This window comes from Sciurus vulgaris (assembly GCF_902686455.1).
Source record: "Sciurus vulgaris genome assembly, chromosome: 7".
NCBI classification, from domain to species: domain Eukaryota; kingdom Metazoa; phylum Chordata; class Mammalia; order Rodentia; family Sciuridae; genus Sciurus; species Sciurus vulgaris.
In genome coordinates this window covers 27,217,561-27,238,779 of record NC_136467.1, presented here as the reverse complement: position 1 = coordinate 27,238,779, position 21,219 = coordinate 27,217,561, and the positions used below count along the sequence as shown (strand labels likewise).

The following is a 21,219-nucleotide window of genomic DNA, read 5'->3' as shown; positions in this document are numbered from 1 at the left end:
GTCTCGTGCTGCTTCCAGCATGGCTAGAAAGCATAGGACAAGTGGGCACTTGCAGATGGAAGGGCATGAGGTTGATCTTGCTTTATTACTACCTACTCTTACAGTAACTTACCCAGTCCTGAGAGAGCAGAACTCACTCTTTAGAGATGGCATCAATCCATTCAGGAGTCCTTCATCCCCATGACCCATACACTTCTCACTAGGCCCTCTCTCCCAATACCACTGCTTTGGGGACCAAAACTCAACATGAATTTTGGTGAGAACAATGTTCAAACCATAGCAAATCTCTACCTTGAAATTTATAATCAGATAAATGGTAGGTATGAATGTGTGGCTGGGTATAATGTACATACAAGCCACTTATATCAACCAGAGCCATGGTGATGATATATTATTATCAGACAGTGATAAATAATAATAAATGATAAATAAATTATATATTATTATCAGACAGTGATAAATGATAAATAAATAAATGATAAATAAATAAATAATAATAATGATAAATAAATGAGCTAATAGAATCCTAGGGTTGCAGAGTGTAAGCAGACCTTGCAAATGTGTAATACCTTCAGCTTCTTCCCACCCAGTGCCTCAAAAAAGAAACCAAACATTCATAATATCTTGGTTTTACTTGCAGTTCTTATTTGTGCTCATGTTAGTAAGTAATCATTGGTAAATCCTAACTCTTCCCTTGTTCTCCTATTTTAATTTTCCTTTGTCCTTGGTTATTTTCCAACTCAATAAAGCTGGGTCTGTGAACTGGGACAGTGAAGCTAAGGAAACAGGTTCAGTCTCCTTGACCACAATGAGACACAGTGTCACAGGATAATGTCTTTCTCGTGAATATGCAGCCTGCTAATTATTCTTCTATAAGAGATAAAGACATGTCAGAACACGAAACCCGGGGCCACTGCCTTTATTTAATTAGGCAAGAATGAATTTGTACATGCCTCTGCATAAAAAAAATCACTAGATGTAATTGAATGTTGGTTTTCCCTATGCCCTTTTCCCAATGAGGCAGCATCTAGAAAGATCAAAGATGATTTATTCCTATACAAGATGTGCAAGGGAGACTGAGTGCCTTGTTGCATCTTTATTATAAATCCCATCCTGAGACCCAATTAACAGGCCTGTTATTCTCCTTCATTAAAATCACTTTTAAGAAGTGAAGGCAGGAGGGTTTTTATGATATCACAGGGCAGACAAGGAAATCAGTTATGCCCCCATGAGTTTTATTTATTTCTGCATGTGTTCCTTCCCAATTGAAGTCAGGATCTGAGGCTGGTGACACTACTCTAGGGGATGGGGAGGGATGAGAGACCTTGGCTATTGAGAAGCATCAGTCATCCCCCACCTCCTGTGTGTGTGTGTGTGTGTGTGCACGCGTGCGCGCGTGTGCATACACACATTCATAACAGGAACACAGGAAACTACCTTTCTGCCCAGGGATCCATATAAAACCACTTCAAAGGTCATCTTAGCAGAGCCAGCCAGGCCGAGGAACACAGTCCTCCACTCCCTAAAGACCCTATAGTTTCTACTATAATATAATATAAAGCTGCTCTCCTGCCCTTTACCCTGCACCATTTCCCTGCCTCCCAACTTACAACCTAGCTTGTCAGTCTGTGAACATCCTAGCTAGCTATTGGTTCATCAGTCAGCTTCCAAGTATCCTTCTCTGTTGTTGGTCCCTTGTTAGCCTAGGAAAGTCCACTACTTAAGAATAGCTCCCCTGCCATTTTCTCTCTCTCCTCCTTGCTTTCATGCTCTCTTTTCCTGGCTTTTCACTCTCTCTTGCTCTCTCCTCGCACGCGCTCTCTCTCTCATTTTCTCTCTTACCCTATAGGGAGACGCTCTGCCTGTTTGCTTAATAAACTGTCTTATGTGAGTTCCTGTGTCTGGAGTGGTTTCTGGGTTCTTACATCTACCATGTTGGACAAGGTCCTTTTCCCTAAGGGTGGGACTCTTAACTTGGGATCCATGTGAAATGGTGTTTGGAGGCCGCTTAGTTCCCTGGAAGTGATGTGTGTCCTCCTCTAGAAAGAAGGTCTTTTGCCAGATATGCTTGTAACCAAAAGAGGTTCAGAAGATTTGGTTTGGGGTGTCAAATGAATTTAGGTCTGAATTGTCTCTAATGCATTTTATCTTTGTGGCCTTGGGCAGCCTACAGAACTTCTCTGACTCACACTATCTCAAATGTGAACAAAGGCAGAAATGAATGCTTTGATATTGTAGCAACAGATACTAAATGCAAAAATAATGCATGCTAGTCTTCTCTTTTCTCTTTCATTCCATGACTACAAATGAAAGCAGATAGCTGTTCTATGAAGTATGTTCTTTGCTAGATCTTTCTCAGCACCCAAAAAGGTGCCTCGTACTTAGTAAGCACTCGGAAGTTAGTTGAATGGATGACTAGATGAGTGCAGTACCTTTGTTTAGTACCGAAATGAAACCCATTGATAGTGATCATTCTTCAAAGCACTTGTTTTCTAAGATAAATCTTGAAGCTCAAATTGGTTTTGCTAAACCCTTCCAAGACCATTAACCCCCTTGTCCTGTGCAAAAGCTTTCAGAATACATGAAATGATTTGATCTGCTCATCCTATGCTGAAAATCATGATCTGTGTTGGGCATGTTGCCTGTATCAGGGCTGGACAGCCTGTAGACCAGGTCTGGCCTTTTGCCCGTTTTCTAATTCTGTTGGAACACAGCCATGCTGTTGCTTTATTTATTGTCCATGACTGCTTTTGTGCCTCAGCAGAGCTGAGTAGTTAGGTCAGAGACCATATGAATTACCCAATCTAAAATATTCATTATTTGACTTTTTACAGAAAAAATTGCCAGCCCTGGTATGTGTTCTATGCACTCCTCACTCGAAGGAGTGAGGATTGGTCTTAAGATTCCTTTTTTTAGGGTAAGAGGGGCTAAGATGCACTGGTATTTTAAGTGTCTTGACAAGATGCACACCCTCTAAATGTTTAGGGTTTGACTCCAGATCCAGATGATTCCACAGCCCATGGTCTTTCCGCTGAACATGGAGATCCTTCAACTCAGCCAAAACCTATTTGAACCAACTTCATCTACCGGTCCAGCCTGGTGACTATGCCTGATGTGGGGACCAGCTCTGTGACATCCCCTGGAGTCTTGGTGCAACCTGACAGTCCTGCCTGGCATTGTCAGCAACCTGACCTTAGGTCAGCAATATCAATCACATGATGGCAAAGCAGAATGAGGATCTCAAGGCTGCTAGTGCAGGGAGCAGGATAATAAGGATGTTCGGTTTATGTGCAAACCCAGCACTGCTATCCAAGGATCAGGAGGTTGCATATTTCCAACAGGGTCCTTGTTTCTGCTGAATGTGGCATCCACTCTTGTTGGGTGCCCTTGGCAATTAATATGTAAAACTTGTATATTTTTGGCTCACAGCTACCTAATAGATTCCCCCTGCTCCAGCCTATTAAGTGGTGAGAGTTTGGGGCCTCTGGGCCTCCTCATTGGTACGTTCCCTCACAGGCAGATCTGACTCCAAATTCAAGATGAAAATTCACAGTGGATTAATCCTGGTAGAAATTTGATTGTTTCAAGGGTTTACAGATGAACCTCTGGGCTGTTTCTGCTAGTATTCCACCTGCCCATCATACCTACTTCTCACTGAACATCCACCCTTCCAGAGAACTTCTTCAAGCTTGTTAACTGGTTATGATGGAACAAGAAAACCAATTTGGAAAAATGGGCTCTTCCTGTTCTAAACGGACAGCAGCATCTTGCCTTGTAACTATGACAAGATGATAAACTAGCAGTGACAAAGCCATGGACTCCCAACTTGGAAGTAACAGAGTTTTGTGATTTATCCATCTGTCAGAGGATGGGTCCAGTGAAAAGTAGCTGTGGTGTTGACCGATTGTCATATAAAAATGGACATTGTAACACGGGGTTGGTGAGGGGAAAAAGGGAGGACTCAGAAGAGGGATGTTCTTCCTGATGAGCTGTCAGGTCCGTCTTTGTGGCTGGCCTCAGGGAGAGTCTGTCTCTCGCTTCATCTGTTGGGAGCTGCTGATGGAAGATTCCACAGAAAAGCAGCAGAGCAGCGGGGTGGACAGGGAGGAATCGGAGCTATAATTAACTTTCTGTCTCATTGTGTTCCCCAGCAGTGACCCTTATGTCTCCAAAGATGAAATCCCAGAGTCTAACCCTGTGGCTTTCACACTCCCAAAAGTCAATGAATCTTTTAAGTTTCTGCTGAAAATATAAACAGAAAAAAAGAAAATGGGTGTGCTCTGGTTGATCGTGGGCGGAAGGATGTGTTAAAATGAAGTAACATTTCATTTGTTATGCCAGCGTTAACTCCATGGGGAAATAATGAGTTGATTAAAATTCTTAGTCTATTGTTTAATTATTTAGAGTGAATGCTTCTAAAAGATATTTTTGTCTTTGCAGCACTTTTGGTTTATTCCTAACATTTTAATCCCCTTATTTATTTATTAAGCTTTAAAGTATCCAAGTAGCTCTACATATTTTAGTGGTGTTTGCTTTTTTTTGGCTTATTGAATGCTATTGATAGCCAATTATATTTCTGTTATGGAAATGTGTTTATTATGAACCTGTCACAAAATTCATATCGACCTCTTTGTGGAGACTGCAGAGAAAATTTTTAAATTATTATACTGTTGTGTACTTTGAGTTAGGGAGGAATTGACAAATTAGCAGACTGGTAATTGATGTTGATGAGGCAGAGTGTTGGTGACAATGAGGTAGGAAGGGGTTAGTAGCAAGGCTCAGAAATCTATATATGTGATGCTCCCAGGGTTGATCATCTCTGGTGTAGCGGGTGAGCAATGCAATCATCTGGGAAGGGCAAACATGTTCATGGATGGTGTATTGATTCCATATGCTAACTAGTGCAAGTAAATATATTCACTCTTCCTGTAACTTTACTAAGAAGACTAGCTCCAGATACACTATTCTTTCTGCACAGTTTATTTTTTGCTGCATTTTTAAGCACATGTGCAATTTCATTATTGGTTATGGTTTGTGTTGGGGGGCAGTGTTTGGGGGGTGGGGGTACATAAGGCTCATATCACTTGACTGCCAGCTTCACTGAGCTCACATGTTGTCCTTATCTCTGTGTTTGCCAGGGAGAAGTGCCTGCTGCCTCTCCAGCTGGCTTTGGAATCCAAGAATGTGAAACTGGCCCAACATGCTTTGGCAGGGATGCAGGTATGGTTTTGACAGAATGTAGTGGAGTGACAGAAATTGACAGGCCACTTGGGCGATGATAGAGCAAGTAGTTAACATTTTAAACATGGATGGCTTAAAAATCCAGGCAAAAATATGGAATAGCCATGGAGGATAACTGGATTTTCTTCACCAGATTTTCTCAGTGCACAGCATTATTCAGTTGAGTCTTTGCAGTCAAACACTGATTCATGGGGATCCAGCTAACTCACACAGATGTGAAATAGTTTTTGTGTAGTCCAACTTTTAGGAGACTAAGAGATTCCAAGGAAGAGGGACCCCAAGTTCATACCACTCAAATCTCATGTACATTCAATATCTGTGGTTCTGTGTAATGAGAATTGATGGTAAGCTGGAAAGATTTTGTTTTGTTCTTTATTCTACTGTTAGTGGTGAATGAATTGATACATCTTGTTTCTAGAATAAGACTGAGAAGAAAAAAGAAATTTGGTTTGATAAGAAAAGTCAGATGGCTTGAACACATTTCTTCCGAGCATTTGTGTTTTACACCAAACATAATGTGAAAAGGTGAACATTGTGACATCCAGGCCTGCAGGGACTCATGGGCAGGAATTGGTGGCACTTGTCAATGTCTTTTCATGTCAGTAAGGACAATTTTATAGTGAGTTTTCCAAGTTCACAGGTCCCTCCTAATACCTCGTAAGAGTTAATTCATATGAATATGTGAGAAGACAGCTCTTTTTACTCCCAGTGGGTTGGAATTAGATGAGTATACTTTAACATGCAGGAGCATTTGAGATTTTTGAATTGTCAATAATGTTATTAAAAACCTTTTGCTTTCCGGCAAGGTGACTGGAACTCTTAAAAATAATAAGAGTTTGTTTTACCAGTGGATTTTGTTCCCTTTTCTCTTGTATTGTTTTGATTTGGGATTTCCCGGTTTTTTGTTTTTGTTTTTTTTTAACCCTGGAACATTCTTAGCTACAGTACCAAGCTCTTGCGGGCTTACTTTTGTTAATTTCAATGACTTGATGACTTATTGGGTTGAGAATCTCTCTGTTACTATCTATACCCTGCTACCTACCACCTGGTAATAATAGGCACATTTCAGAGCTTCCCAGTCTTTATCATTTATGTAAAAACAACTTTGTATATAAACTTTAACTCTGAGCTGCTCTGGGTATACGACATCATCCTTTTGAAAGAATTGGGCACAACATCCGGGAGTCTTGAGCAGGAAGCCAGAGTGCTTGCTCTCCCATTATGCAGTAGCATGAAGATGCAAGGGAGATTCTTCAGGCCAGATGAATCTGAATTCCAGAAGTTCCTTACAAGCAGGGACTCTAAGCTACATGAGAAAAGAACAAATCAGACAGGGACAAATTAGACGGGGATAATATAAAGTTCTATATTGGGGTTTCAAGAACTCCACCATACCAGTTCAGAATCGGGGAGAACAGCTTAATTGTAACCTTGTGAGAATTAGGGACTTCAGGGTGAGTCAGTATGGAATGTGCCATGACTACTAGCTAAACTCTTCTGACCTGAGAATGTGACTCATGTTATGAGTCACATTAATATCAGGTCGCCTGGAAGTACTGCAGTCACTCCTGGGGCCACATTCTGAGCAGGAAAGTGCAATGAGACCTTCACATGTGGAGAACCCTTGAAGGAGGCTGAGGAGACTTAGTACAGAGAAGAAAGTTTTGGGGAAACTTGATGGCTGGACACAGTTCGCATGGCTCTGGGGAAAGCTGAGGGAGTAGAACAGGTAGCTGGTGGGCTCGGCACAACCTAAGGAAGCGTTTGTCCAGAAATAGCAGAGGGCTATCCTATGAGCAGGACTCCCGGGAGTCCTCATTGCAAAAATGCTTTCTCGTTTGGGTTTTATGAGATCATTTTCTAATGAGATATATATTAAGATGTGTGCATTCTTCAAGTGACTCCTGGGCAAATGACAGCTTGCATTAGGAAATTAAAATTTAAATACCAGACAGATGAACTTTCCCTTTCATAACAAAGATACATTGAGAAAGGGGGTAGGTGTGAAAGACCACTGTTGACACTAAGTTCCCATGGCCAGATCCATCCCTCATCCCCACCAGCTGAATAATCTAGATGACTGGCATGTTAAAATCTTGCTACTAACATTTTGAGCGAATGTATCAGGAAAAAGTCTTTGCCAAAAACCATTTATCCAAGGGTGGATGCATTTCTCTTTTTAATGGCACATAGCATTTCTTTCCTTCCTAATGGCTACAGTTACACACCTCCTGAGTAAGAAAACTGATCGATACATAATGAGATACAACAGAATAGGCTCTCTCCTGCTGCCTTATCTATGATCACTGCCTTGTGCCTCTTACAGAAGCTTCTGTCAGAAGAGAGGTTTGTATCCATGGAAACAGACTCTGATGAGAAGCAGCTGCTCAATCAGATCCTGAATGCTGTGAAAGTGACGCCTTCGCTTAATGAAGACTTGCAGGTGGAAGTGATGAAGGTTGGTTTGACGTGGCCACCAGTGTGCGTCACTGGAACAGGAACACATTCTGACCCCAGCACTTGTTGCTACCTTGGAACTGTCTCCACTTTGTGGTCATCTTTCATTTAGGATAGATGGTTATTATCCTTGCGTGTGGTCTTCCCAAATTACCTTGACTGTTGAATGGTAAAAAGGTGCAATTTCAACAAATCTATAAGATATTTGGCCTGATCCTGCATTTCAAGTGTGGTTAGGAAGTGTGTTACCTTTTAAGAGAATATATGTGAGCAGTTTGCTCCAGCTTGAGGTCAGTCTAATTCTGGGTATTCTGCCTGCCTGTGTATGTCACAACAAAGCAAAGACAATCAAGACACATGCCATGTACTGAGATTGTAGAAATGGCTGTTTAGGGGGCCAAAGACCATCCTTCTGTGGAATATCAAAATCACATCATTTTTTCTTTCTCAGCGATGTGAACCTTATTCCCTCATTCTAAGACCACTTCCAGTTTAAGGATGGCATGAGTCCCTCTCCCCTTCCCTCCTTTCCCTTGAAAATCACCAGGATTGGGAATCCCTTATGCTGATGGAACTAGGTCATATTCTGTGAGTGAATGCTTAGTTAGGCAGAAAAGATGGAATGTGCCCCCAGAACAGCACGTTGGTCACAGTAACATAGCTGGAATGAAAAGGTGGTTTTTAGTAATGTGATCTGTCCTCTTCGTCCCTAGAGGAACAGTGTAGAGGAATATTTGAGAACAGTTGATATCATAGAATGTATTATTTCTTCTGGAAATGTACTGTTGGATGTTGTCTCAGATAAAAGACTTTGCTTCTTTGGGTTTCAGTTTCTTCATTCAGAAAAGAAAACGTTGACTTCTGTCACATCGTTTCCTGAATGCCCAGGCTTACCCCTAATGCAGTTGAAGGGTGGTTTGGGGCAGGGATCAAGGGCTCAGATTCTGAAGGTGTTTGGTCTGGTTTGAATCCTCTTTCCTCCATGCCTAGCAGGTTGTGCTTGGCAAATTTCTTAACCACTTTGCATCTTGATTTCTTCACCCATAAAATGGGGGAAATAGGAGCACCTACCTGATAGAACTAAAGTGAGGTGACATTTATAAAGACCTCAGCACAGTGTCTGGCACAAAGCAAGTGCTTTGGAAGTGTTCCCACTGCTACCACTGTGGCCTGCTGCTTCTGAGTCAGAGCGTCTGTGGGTGAAACTAGGAATATGCAGTTGTCTCTGGTGTCCCAAGTGAGTCTTAGACACATTGAGAACCCTGAGCCGGCTGATTTTTAAGATGTCACCTATCTTTCACTCCCCCTTTGATTCTGAAAAGTACAGTTCTACCTCATCCTTTGCTCTTGGCCTGTGTGCCATGCACTCACAGAAAACCTGGAAAAACCACCTCCAGCTGTGTTTCCCTCATCCACTTCCTTCCTGCCACTTGAGGAGAGGCAGGGCCAGCTGCCTGGCCAGTCTGTCTTCCTCTGTGAGGCCCCACGTACTGGAGGGTGAGCTTTGATGTCATATGTAGAGCATGCCTCACAGATTCTGTTAACTCTGGAAATTCTCCTAGGAATAGATTTTTTGTTTTGTTTTGTTTTTTGTAGAATACAGGAATTTATATTGAAAATGAGAAAGTACAGGTTGTTTTAGGAGCTACAAAGAGGTGGGATGTTTGATGACTCTGTCAACAGTAACACCTGTTCTGAGAACTTGAGCTTGCTCTCTAACTCCTGCCCTGCGGTGCCTCCTGCTCGCCTTGCGGAGGACAGGAGATGACACATGTTAACTCTACTGGAAATCATGGGAAGCCCATCTTAATGGTCTTCCCAGTGATTTCCTAATAGGCCCTGGTGCTTACGCTTGATGCCTGGAAGGAAAATCAGACATTGTCAGAAAAAGAAAAGCAATAATCTCCATAGTCGTTCTTTAAAATTAGATTTCCCAAACCCATTTTAAAGGCCCTTAAAAGGATGGGGGTCTTTGCAATGTGCTATTATTTTTAACTATTTAAATATTGAAATTGGGGGGAAATAATTCACAACAAACCCAGACTTAAGCTATTTTTTGTAGTGTATTTTTAATGGTGAACCAACATTTAATCAATGGTGAGGCAAGTATATTTTTGGTGATATTAGTATGAAATAAAATTTTAGAAGAAGTCATTTATCTGTGATAGATTACAGGAGAAGGCTTCCTTATCATTTGCTATTTCCGAGATTTAACATGCTCATTTATGTATAAATATTGATCTAAATTATAGACTCTCTGACTTAGAATAATAAATTTTATCTCCTTACTCTGTGCACAAGGAATTCTATATTTGTACTGGTTTCCAGAGACCCACACCTGTTTGTCTTGTAGTTCTGCAATCCTGGTAATGACCCCAGTAAAAACTCTTAAGTAAGTCCTTGTTTTGTTAATACCACTTCTACATTAAAATGATTCTACTATCTATTTTATATTATATTAAAAAAGAGGAGATAAAATTGGGAAAAAATGAATTCCCATCACATAAGAAAGGTATGTTCCTTTAGTCTTGGTTTTCACATAACTTATTCTGGTGACAAGTTATTAAAACTGGATATTTCCTGTATAAATCCTCCAGTTTTCTTGTTGCACAGAAAATCTTTTAAAATAAGATATGGTTGGCATTTTCAAATATTGGTCTGGGAAAACAGTTTAGGAGGGATAAAGCCACATTATGCAGTTTCTATTTATGTCTATCCAACCCCAGCTATGGTACATTTTTATAACAAATTCTAAGCGTTCTTTTTAAAAAGCTGTATCATGTATCTTATTTCCATATTGCTATCTGCTAGTGTTTGTAAATATGAGAAATCCAAACAGGTCACACTCATATGATTGCATTGCAATTGTATTCAATTCCTGCAGAGAAATAGCTTCCTCTTATAGTTTTCTCCAAGACTAAACAGAAACTAGCTAATAATGAAACCCAAGATTCTAGCAGTAGTGCTCTCATTTAGAAAGTAGGTCCTAGACTTTTTAAGCAAAGGGTTAAAAACAAATCGATGATGCTTCCTTCTGACAAATTCATCAGGAATGAGGTTTGAGCACATGGTCTGGAAACTATTTGAAACGTTTTACCATTTAACAGGAGGTGGGAGGAAAGGCAATTTTGATTTATCCAAATGGCCATGGAATCCAAATAAAAATTTTATAGCTTGAGCAAATAATGTGTCAGATCTGTAGAGAAACAGAAGGTTTTTCTGAAGATAGATTACCTATGAAATGGATTCATAGATGGCAGGAGCAATGCCATCTATGAATATTTAGTCAAATACTTGTCTGATTTGGTGACATTTCCCCTGGTGTGTGCCATTTCCACAAGGCCATGAGGACTTTATGGGAGTCATGGACATAATGGCATCTCTGACTGGAGTAATTAGGACTTCCTGTCCTACTCTCTAATGGGTAACCTTTAGTGAGGTTATTAACTTATACAGCTGACTGAGTCTTCAAAACAGAGAGGAATTATGGCTGACCTTCTTCCTCTCTAAGGCGTGAGAGGGCAGAGCATCCTATCTTGGGAGGGCAAGCTGGCTTTGGTGATAAGGAAGGATATGATACTGGAGCTTGGGGAAGCATTTGATGAGGTTCTATTATGAGATGTCTTACTTTATGTACATCTTTAGATAATAGAGGTGAATGTTAGTGGAGTGCTTTATAATTTTGAAAGGAGAATTGACAGGGGCTGATTATTTAACATTTATTATGCTTCAGACACTCTGGCAAATACTTTATATTCATACCAAGGTCACATAGCTAGTGAAATGACAAGACCAGTATTTGAACCATGATTCAGCCCGAGGGAAAATCTGTGTTCTTAAACAGTGGGTTCCCTTTGCCTATTAAGGCTGTCTCAAAAGACCTGTTAGGAGGTAGACATTACTATTCCCGTTGTACATAGATGGTCAAACAAAAAATGCGAGTGGTAGGCTAATGAGGGGCAAACCAAGGTGCTCAGAGTGCTGTGTGTTTTCTGTGTCCTCCCAGGATAATTATATCCCCTAATTCTGTGAGCTAGATTCAAGCATGAACAAAGAATCAAATAGTCTATGTCCTACAAAATTAGCTATTGGCTCTGGGTGCATGCAGGAGACTTGGGGAACAGGAAAGATGATCTCACCTGCTGTCAAGGTCTTTTTTGTTGTTATATTTAGGTGTACATGGCAGAAGTGTATTTTGACATACTATGCATTCATGGAATATAACTATGTTTTTGTGGAGTTAACTACATGATGTGGAGTTAATACTGATCTTATATTCATATATGAATATAGGAAATTTTTGTCTAATTCATTCCCCTACCTTTCCTATTTCCTGTTGAGGTCTTTTTATATGACAAGAGCCTAGCAAACATCTCCAGAAAATACAAACAAGAGAGAATTGTGTATAAGGAATTTACTATCTGGGTGGCTGGCAGTCCTTAGCCTCAGGGTGTCCACTTGGAACTCTGGTATTACAAGCTGGAGAGCAGTGTGCTCCTAAACTCCATGCCAGCACTACACTCTGCCCTTGATCTGGGAGTAAGGAACAGGTCACATGGAAGGACCATTTGTATTTTCTGTTTTGTTCTTTGTAGCAGCAGGAATTGAACCCAGGGCCTTGTGTATGCTAGGCAAGCACTCTTATCACTGAACTATAACCCCCAGCCCAGAAGGACCATTTTTAAGTCTCTTTTCAGTAATGTTTTAATGAAAGTATTATATTGGGAAATGTATCCAAATGGTTAGTTTTAGTGTTCTTAACTCTGGCCTGAAGGAAAGAATGATCATTAGTGAAGTTTGAGGGTGAAATGACTAATTTGTCTTGCCTTCTCCTATAAGAGAAATGAAATCCCTTCTTAACCTAAAGCCACTGAGATACTCTAGAAGATTTGCAGCAGTCTCTAGCATTAAGGAAAAATCCAATGTTTGATGAAAAATGTATAATTCCTTAATGAACCATTGTTGGAGGTCAAACAACTTACAAACATTGTTTGTGCAGTAAATGCAGAGATGTGTCTAAATATGTGGCTCCCCTAAGTCATTTGTTCTTAGACATTCTTTCTCCTTCCTACTGCTGAGGTTGAAGGAGATAATCGTTTTTTGTTTTGCACACACATCAATATAACTCTTATTAAGTTGCTCTCCCTTTGAAATGACTGCCTAAAGCAGGTGGGAAAATGTATAAAAAAAATCAAGGGACAAATATTGAAAACTTTCTTAAAATATTCTATGCATTATTTTTTAGATAAGATTTTTATACTTTCTACTAATTTCTTTTTTTTAAACCACCACTGTTGCCAGCTGTGTGCCATTTGAACCCATTTGGGAATCACTCTATCAACTGTTTTAAAACTCTCCTGCTGACTGTGGTGAGATACCAACGACTCAGGAGGCTGATGCAGGAAGATCACAAGATCAAAGCTAGCCTCAGCAATTTAACAAAACCTTGTCTCAATTTTTTTAAAAAAAGAGGTTGGGATGTAGCTCGGCAGTTAAGTGCCCCTGGATTCAATCCCTGGTACCAAAAAAACAAACAAACCAAACAAAAACGAAAAATAAAAAAACTTTCTCCCAATGATCATGAGTTAAGCAAGCATAAATGCAGAGGCCCTATGTATTTAATAAACTGTGGATGTTCTAGGGTTCCTAGAGTGGAAAGATCCTTTTTGGGAGTGGGTGGGAAGTACTAGGGATTGAACTCGGGGGCACTTGACCACTGAACCACATCCCCAGCCCTATTTTGTATTTTATTTATAGACAGGGTCTCACTGAGTTGCCTAGCACCTCTCTTTTGCTGAAGTTGACTTTGAACTCAAGATCCTACTGTCTCAGCCACCCAAGCTGCTGGGATTACAGGCTTGTGCTACCACTGGCTGGAAAGATTCTTTTTTCAATCATTTATGCAGCCAATATTTGATGACTTCTTTTGTGTCAGACACTGTGCTGGACATAGATGATCCTATGGTGAGGAAAAGGAAAACCAAAGCCAAACAAAAATGAAACCTTTGTTTGGAGACAAGTGATGGAAACAGAAATTAGCGAAATATGTAAATACACCTAAACTATGATAAATGCAATGACAAAATAATCTAGAGACTAGAAGAGTATATTTAATAGGACCTGATGGAGAGCAGATTTAAAAGCAGGACAGAGAAGGCTATTCTGAAGAAGTGATCCTTAAAGTGAAAAAGATCTAAAGCATAAGTCAGAACCAGATAGGCAAGGAGGGCTATGGCTGGAGAGAGGGAGAGAGGATTGCAGTATTAGGCTTCATCTCAGCTAAAACAAGGCAGTGTTCTCATATTCTTTCACATAAACCTAGGTCAGTATTGGCTAAACCACATTATTAGACCTTCATTTCTTGGATGTTGTTCCTCTACCCTATAGTTCATGGCTTGCAGCAGGAGGAAGGGAAAAGGGGACAACATTTCTGCTTATCTCCAATTGGCAGAACTCAGTCACAAGGCAAACTCAGTTGCAGGGAAGTCTGGGAAATGTAGTCTTTAGCTTGGGCAGCCATGTGCCCAGATTTCTGTTCCTGCAAAAGGAGGCAGCAGTGTTGACTGCCTGCCACAGCACTTATCACATGAGAATCATAGCCTGGCTTATTTTCCCCCAGCCAGAGGCAGCTGGCACATTATCCCCTTTGCCACCTCCTGCTCTGTTCTTATGCACTTTTCTCAGAGGGAAGGGATGAAGTTGTGTTCAGGTGGCTATGAGGTTAGCCCAGGCCTAGTGGCCTCCCTGCAGTGACCCACTGTGGTCTCTCCAACTAGTTATTCCTAAACTTTTAATTCAAGCACAACAGGAAAATTTCAGTAGTTAGTAAATAAAAACTAATGATATACTATTAGTATTGTTTCTCACCCTTTGGTGCCTAGCAGAGCAGTTGGCACATGGCTTACTAATTTCTTGCTAATTTAGTTATTGACTAATAGAGAGGAGAAGGGAACATGTGGTAGTTTTTAGTGGCCCACCAGGAAAAACAACAATAAATTCTGATTACAGATAATACCCTGCATGAGTTCAGAAATAAGAAAAATCAATACACATTTTATTTTAGAATCAAAATAACCTCCTATATCCTTTTGTAAATAAATTGAAGTTGGGGTGGTTTAGTTTGGGATGGGTTTAAATAAGTCTCTGGAACAGAATTGCTTTTTCAATCACTTAGATTTTTCTGGAAAGGCTTTATAATAGACCTGGGAATTGATCTGGCCTTCAGACATAGAACTTTGGATAAGAAGATAACTTCCAGACTTAGGGGTCTGAACTAGTGACAAGATCAGGGTGAGCTTTATGGTGACTGAAGAACAAGAAAACATACTGAGAGAGCAGAAATCCCCCAGTTGATCTGTATTCATTGAGGAACTTCACATGGCCAGCAGGTCTGCCAGAGTGGGGGATGCCACAGTGTGCCTGTCCTGTGAAACAGGCCCTAAACTCTGTCACCTTTTTAGATTTCTTGTTATTTTTTCCTCTTTCCAAAATATTTGGTAGCAGAGTGGTAGGAGCACACTTTCTAGAGCTAGAAAGCCTGGTGGTCTTGGGAACTTAAACTTTCTTTGTTGCGACCTCGATGACCTAATGTGCATAATGTGAATAATATTGGTGCATACCTCTTGGGATTGCCTTGAGTCTTACAGGAGTTAAAAGTAAAAGAAGTGCTTAGAAGAATACATGGCACAGGGTCATTGCTAGCTTTCATTTTTTTCTACTTAATAGAAAATAATATGTGTAGTGTAATGAGAAAATGAACACCTTTGAACTCACTCAAATTATGAACCAAAGCATTAGGAATATCATATGAGTTTCTTCTAAATCTTTTCTTCATCTATAGATCCTCTCTGTAAAACCTAAGCCAGGGTAATTGCCATCTTTAGTAACAGAAGAATATGTGTATCATCATATATATTTCTGATTTCTAAAGAAGGATCTTATATTTATGATTGTTGAATTACAACTCTCTAACTTAAAAGAAGAATTTTAAAAATTATTATATATCAGTTATCCACTTAGATATATTTAAGACCTTAACCATTAGTTATAATCCCACAGTCTCTAGAAAGTATGCCACTATTTAGTTGAATTGATAAGTTATCTTCTGCCCTACCAGGTGGAGTTTATGTGATTTGAATATTTTAGAAGCCCATTATAATTTTACACATAGAGAATCAAGTTAACTCTAGTGCTTTAAAAACTTAGTCTTTAGAAAATTGATTGGACATGTCCATAAGCATCAATTCTAAAATCACCAAGAATTGCATGGTTATATGGACAGAGACTATTTGAGATGACACTCCCATTCTGGGAGAGAAAGAGAAGAGGGGAGAGGATGAATATTAACACAATATGATTTCTTAAAAGTCTGAGGGATTACATCCAAAGGAGCTTGTTATGAGTTAAATTAGAAAAAGAAACACAACTTTTTGAACATTTTAATTGTTTTATAGACTTTGTTTTCATTAGCTTGATCAGTACTAGTTAGCTTTCCATTGCTGTGACAAAATGCCTGAGAAAATATGCTTATAAGAAGGAAGGATTTATTTTGGCTCTCAGTTTCAGAGATTTCAGTCCATGGTCAGCTAGATCTGTCACTTTTGAGCATGTGGTGAGGCAGAACATCAAGGGGGAGCCTGTAGTGAAACAAAACTGCTACCTCATGGCTGCTGAGAGATGGGAAAAGGCAATGTCCTCAATATTCTTTCTTTTCCAGGACATTTCACCAGGGATTTAACTCTCTTACAGCTAGGCCCCACCTCCTAAAGTATCTTCCATCTCCCAGTAGTGCCAAAGACTGTTGACCCAGCCTTCAACTCAAGAGCCTTGGGGTACATTTAAGATCCAAGCTCTAACACTCTGTGGATATATTTTTGTTAACAAAAGTGTATCAAACTATGTGTGGGATTAAAATCAAGACATCGGAAGACAAGAATTTATAATCTAATAGGAAAGAGATGAAGAGGTACACAATTGCCATACTCAACTTTCATATCTACAGATTTGACCAACCATAAATTGAAAATGTTTAGAAAAAACTGCATCTGTGCTGAATATGAACAGACTTTTTTCTTGTCATTGTTTCCTAAACAACTGTTTACATAGCTACATTGTATTAGGCATTTTAAGTGACCTAGAAATGATTTAAAGAATTTGAAAGGATGTGGGAAGGTCATGTGCAAGTACTACACCATCTTATATAAAGGATTTTAGCATCCAGTGATTTTGATACCTGCCTGAGGTCCTGGAATTAATCCCCCTTGGATACCAAGGGACAACCATTTTAATTTATGATGTTTAGAAACTGAAATTAAGGACTGAAATGTGAGGGCACGCTGACTCTGAAAAGTAGATTTTCAAGGCCTCTAATTAGAGGTAAGAGCTATGACAACTTGTTAAGGGAGAAGTTTAGAAGAGAGAAGAAAACAGGAATAGAAACAATTTGTTCATTTGCCCAAGTGAATTATTTAAGTTCATTTCAATTAATATTTACATAATTTTTCATGACTATCGCTGATATAGTATTTCCTAAAATAAAGTGCTAGGGGCTTATCTGATGAATATCAACAACTTATTACTAGTACAACAGGTAAAGCCAGAAATGAACTTGAGACAGGACCATAAACAAGTGAGTAATTTGAAATGTTTTCTGAACTGGGCATTCAGGAATTCTAGCAAAATCTTCTATTGACTAGAAAAATATCAAATAGCCATTTGCTAGAATTTAGGCAGGCTGAACCAGAAAGTGATTTGTCTATTAACTTATCACCTCAGCCTACAGCAAGTCAGTTAAGGCATCAGTGGTAGAAATTTTGTGAAATGAAACCTAGTTTAAGTCAAAATGAAGATTAGAGTTGCAGCTAACCACCTATTGCTACCTGCCACTCAAGATGGCAGGACAGTGAAGGATCAGTGGCTCGCCTGCCTTCCTTCTGGAAGGCCTGGATGCTAGCTCTGCAGGTCATGTTGCAGGGGTTCTCAACTTCATCCACAGAGTATGGGGTGAATGGTCTAAAATGGTGGTTGTCACAATTGGTGAGAGGAAAGGCATGCTACTGTCATCTTTTGGAGAGAAGCCAGAGTCAGTACTAAATATTCTACAATATACAGGAGAGACCCCCACAGGAAGGATCACTCACCATTCATTTCTGAGTTGTCAAAATGTCAATAGTGCAGGGGTTGAGAGACTTTGATCAAAATAAGAAAAAACAGTATTTATCTTTGGCATCTACATTTTAAATCTAAATAAGGAAATATCCTCTGAAATTCTATGTGTGCTTTGGAACTCCCTAGTTCCTCCACTCTAAGACATTCTGCTACTCTGCGGTCTTCAGAAGACTGAGGCTGCTTTGTCATTTGTGTAGGGACCATAGGCAAAGAACCTCTGTTTCCACCTCAAGGTGGAGGTACACTTTTAGCACTTCAGGTTCCAGAAGTCTGGGCGTGCCAAAGTTGGCATGCCGTGCACGCAACAGATAGGCACGTGGGTCTCAATATTCCCATGTTTGTCCCTGAATTTTCTGTCCCTGTCTTTGCCAACTTAGAGTAAAAAAAAGAACTGGAGTGTTTCTAAAGAGAAGGAATTATGCAATGATTTTTAATTTTATAAAGTTTCAAGCCAATGTGCATGAGAGGCCAGAAGGAAATATGCCTTAAGTAACATAAACTCTCAGGCAGAGCCAGGGCTGGGATTGGAAATGTGCATGGCATTAGCATCTCCATGCACAAGGAGAGTTCATTGCTTTCTGTGGCCTGAACTCACATTGATAGCTAATTTCCTTTGCTCTAGTAGTTTATTTTGTTTGGTTTAACTTACAAATGACATCTGGTATTGTGAATAATGAAACCACAATCACTCCAAGAAGCACTTGTGAATAAATTAATATAATTTTAATCATTCAAGAAAGAGGAGAAAAATTATTCTTTACTCATTCAATATGTGCCTGTGTCCACCATGGGCCTTAGGCATAGATTACTTCCCCTGAATTAGCTCATCTTTTGGCAGTACCTTTGCCTTCTTTCCTGGGTTTAATTTATTAATTTTATGTGTTACTACAACATTACAACTTACATATTACACGTTCGTCCTTAACACACCTTTTCAGAGTACAGTGTATTTTCCCAAGCAGGATGTTCATCACAACTTACTGTAATCACTTATTTTATGACTATATTCAGACCAGATGTTAGCTCTGCAAGACTAGGAATTGTGTCTTTTTGCTCACCACTATATGCCTGTGTTAAATTTTCCCCGCCAGAGCAAAATACCAGAGAAAAATAAATGATTTAAATGGGCTAACATTTTCAGAGATTTCAGTCCATGATCAACTGACTCTATTGCTCAAGCCTGAGGTGAGGCAGAACATCATGGAGGAAGGGTGTGGCAGAGGAAAGCTGCTCCCTGGCAGACAGGGAGCAGAAAGAGAGGAAGGGGCTGGGGACAAGAGATCCTTCCAGGGCATGATTTTATGCCCTACTTCCTCCAACCAGGCCCCATCTCCTACAGTTTACACTACTTCCCAATACTACCATTACATTATGAATCCATCAATGGACTAATCCATTAATGCTGTAGAGCCCTCATGATCTAGTCACCTTCCTGAAGGCCCTATCTCTGACCACTGCACCACTAGGGACCTAGTCTTCCACATATGAGCCTTTGGGGCACATTCCAGATCCAAACTGTTAATAATGCCCAACACCTAGCACTGGATATGACTTCTAGTCCCACTTCAGTAAATATTTGTTGAATTAATAAATAATGCCTAAAAATGCAAACCATAGGCCGATGTTAAGTGGACATGCAATTGCTGCCCAGTAACCTCATGCAGCACATCTTCACTCCTGAATACCCTGGACATGGTCTTGTGGAGGATGCATTTGGAATCTTAACTCTTCGACTCACAAATGTTATACAAGTTCCCCTTCATGATGGTGAGTACAAAAGAAGGGAAAAATTAGGTGGGGGAATATTCCGTAAGCCTTCATGGGAGATGTTCTCTGGCTAATAGAAATGATTTTCTCCCCATTCAAAGTGAAGTCCTGCCAACTTGCTGAGCATCCTGAATGGGGAGCTTAACAAATTTAGAATTGCCCCTACCAGGTCACCTGAAACTCCCTTGTTACAGATTGAAGATCCCTTATCTAGAACACTTGGAACCAACCAGAAGTATTTCAGATTTCCGTGTGTGTGTGTGTGTGTGTGTGTGTGTGTGTGTGTGTGTGTGTGTTTTAATTTTGGAATATTTGGGTAGACGTTACCAGTTGAGAATCCTAATCTGAAATGTTCCAAAACTTTTTTGAGTGCAGCACACAAAAAGTTTTGAATTTGGAGTATTTCAGATTTCCAGGCTATAGATGATCAACCTGAATTACCTTATATGATTGCAGGAACTTCCTTTTGTCAATCACACCACTTAGATCTGACATTCAGATTTCCAGAACAGTTTTCTTGCCTCATGGAAAAACTCTGGTCATGACCATGACATGCCCTTGGGGATTAATCCAGGATGTTCCCACTGAGAAAAGCACAGCTGTGATCTTCTACTCCTTACCATTATCCACATCCCTCTGTCCCATGTTTTCTAGATTCTTATCATTGCGCCCAGTTCTTACAATAAATCTGGTTCACTTTTTCCTTTTTAGTTTAATTCCATTCCTTTTTGTTTTTACCCCAGGTTTCTAGACACACCTTTAATCAAAGGATGCTTCTTGCATATAATAACTATTCAACAATTGAGTTTTAAAAAACAATTTGGAACTCTTTATAGTCATTATAATATTCCTTCCCTTTTCATGGAAAGCTTGCCCCAGTTTTCTCTATTTTTCTCTAAGCTCATTTATGGAGTAAGCTTGATTGCAAGATGCTGTCAGTCAAGTTCTGGCTGTTCAGTGGTAACTTAGTCAATATGCTTTAATGACCCTGGGAAACGTATTTTTTTAATGGAATTGACCTCACTACTTAGGTGCACCAGTTTTCCTTGGAGCCAATGTGCTCAGAATATTCATCTAAACTTCTTGCCCACTCATTATATGGTGAAAGTCAAATACTTTAATTTTCTGTTACCCTATGTTTCTGCTCCCCATCTGTGTTTTAATCCAGTGGATTAATGCTTGCTAGGCACTGGGAGCATTAACAGTATCTCCATTTATCATTTTTGATAAGCCATTACTATCTGCTGCATCATCCTGACCAGACAGTGTGGCTTTTATGTATCTCGTGAGTCATGGGGGGCCAGAGATACCATCAGCTCTGTAATTAAAACCTGCTGTGCTTTCCACACAACAAACTGCTAGAGCTTACGGAACTGGCTTCATTAATGTTCTTCACTTCCTTTCATTATTTTCTGTTTTTAGTTTTTTCCTTATAGCTCGGTAAGTCTTAGAATATTGGCAGTTGAATAATGGAGTGCAAAACTTTTCTTCAAAACTCTTTTGATTTGGTCACTTTTGGCTAGTGGGTGGATAAGGGACCTGTAGCTTCATATGCACTGTGTCTGGAGCCCCCTCTACACTCCCTGG

General features: G+C 39.9%; 1 protein-coding gene across 4 annotated transcripts in view; it reads left to right on the top strand.

Moving 5' to 3' along the window:
• The first annotated feature begins 5,068 nt into the window (after positions 1-5,068).
• Positions 5,069-21,219, top strand: part of ARFGEF3 (ARFGEF family member 3) — a 129,771-nt gene continuing 113,620 nt past the window's right edge. For all 4 annotated transcript variants that reach the window (XM_079148745.1, XM_079148746.1, XM_079148744.1 and 1 more), the window contains exons 1-2: positions 5,069-5,220; positions 7,568-7,699. In XM_079148745.1, coding sequence (XP_079004871.1) covers positions 5,215-5,220; positions 7,568-7,699 — 138 coding nt within the window. In that variant the 5' untranslated portion in view covers positions 5,069-5,214. The remainder of the gene's footprint in view (positions 5,221-7,567; positions 7,700-21,219) is intronic.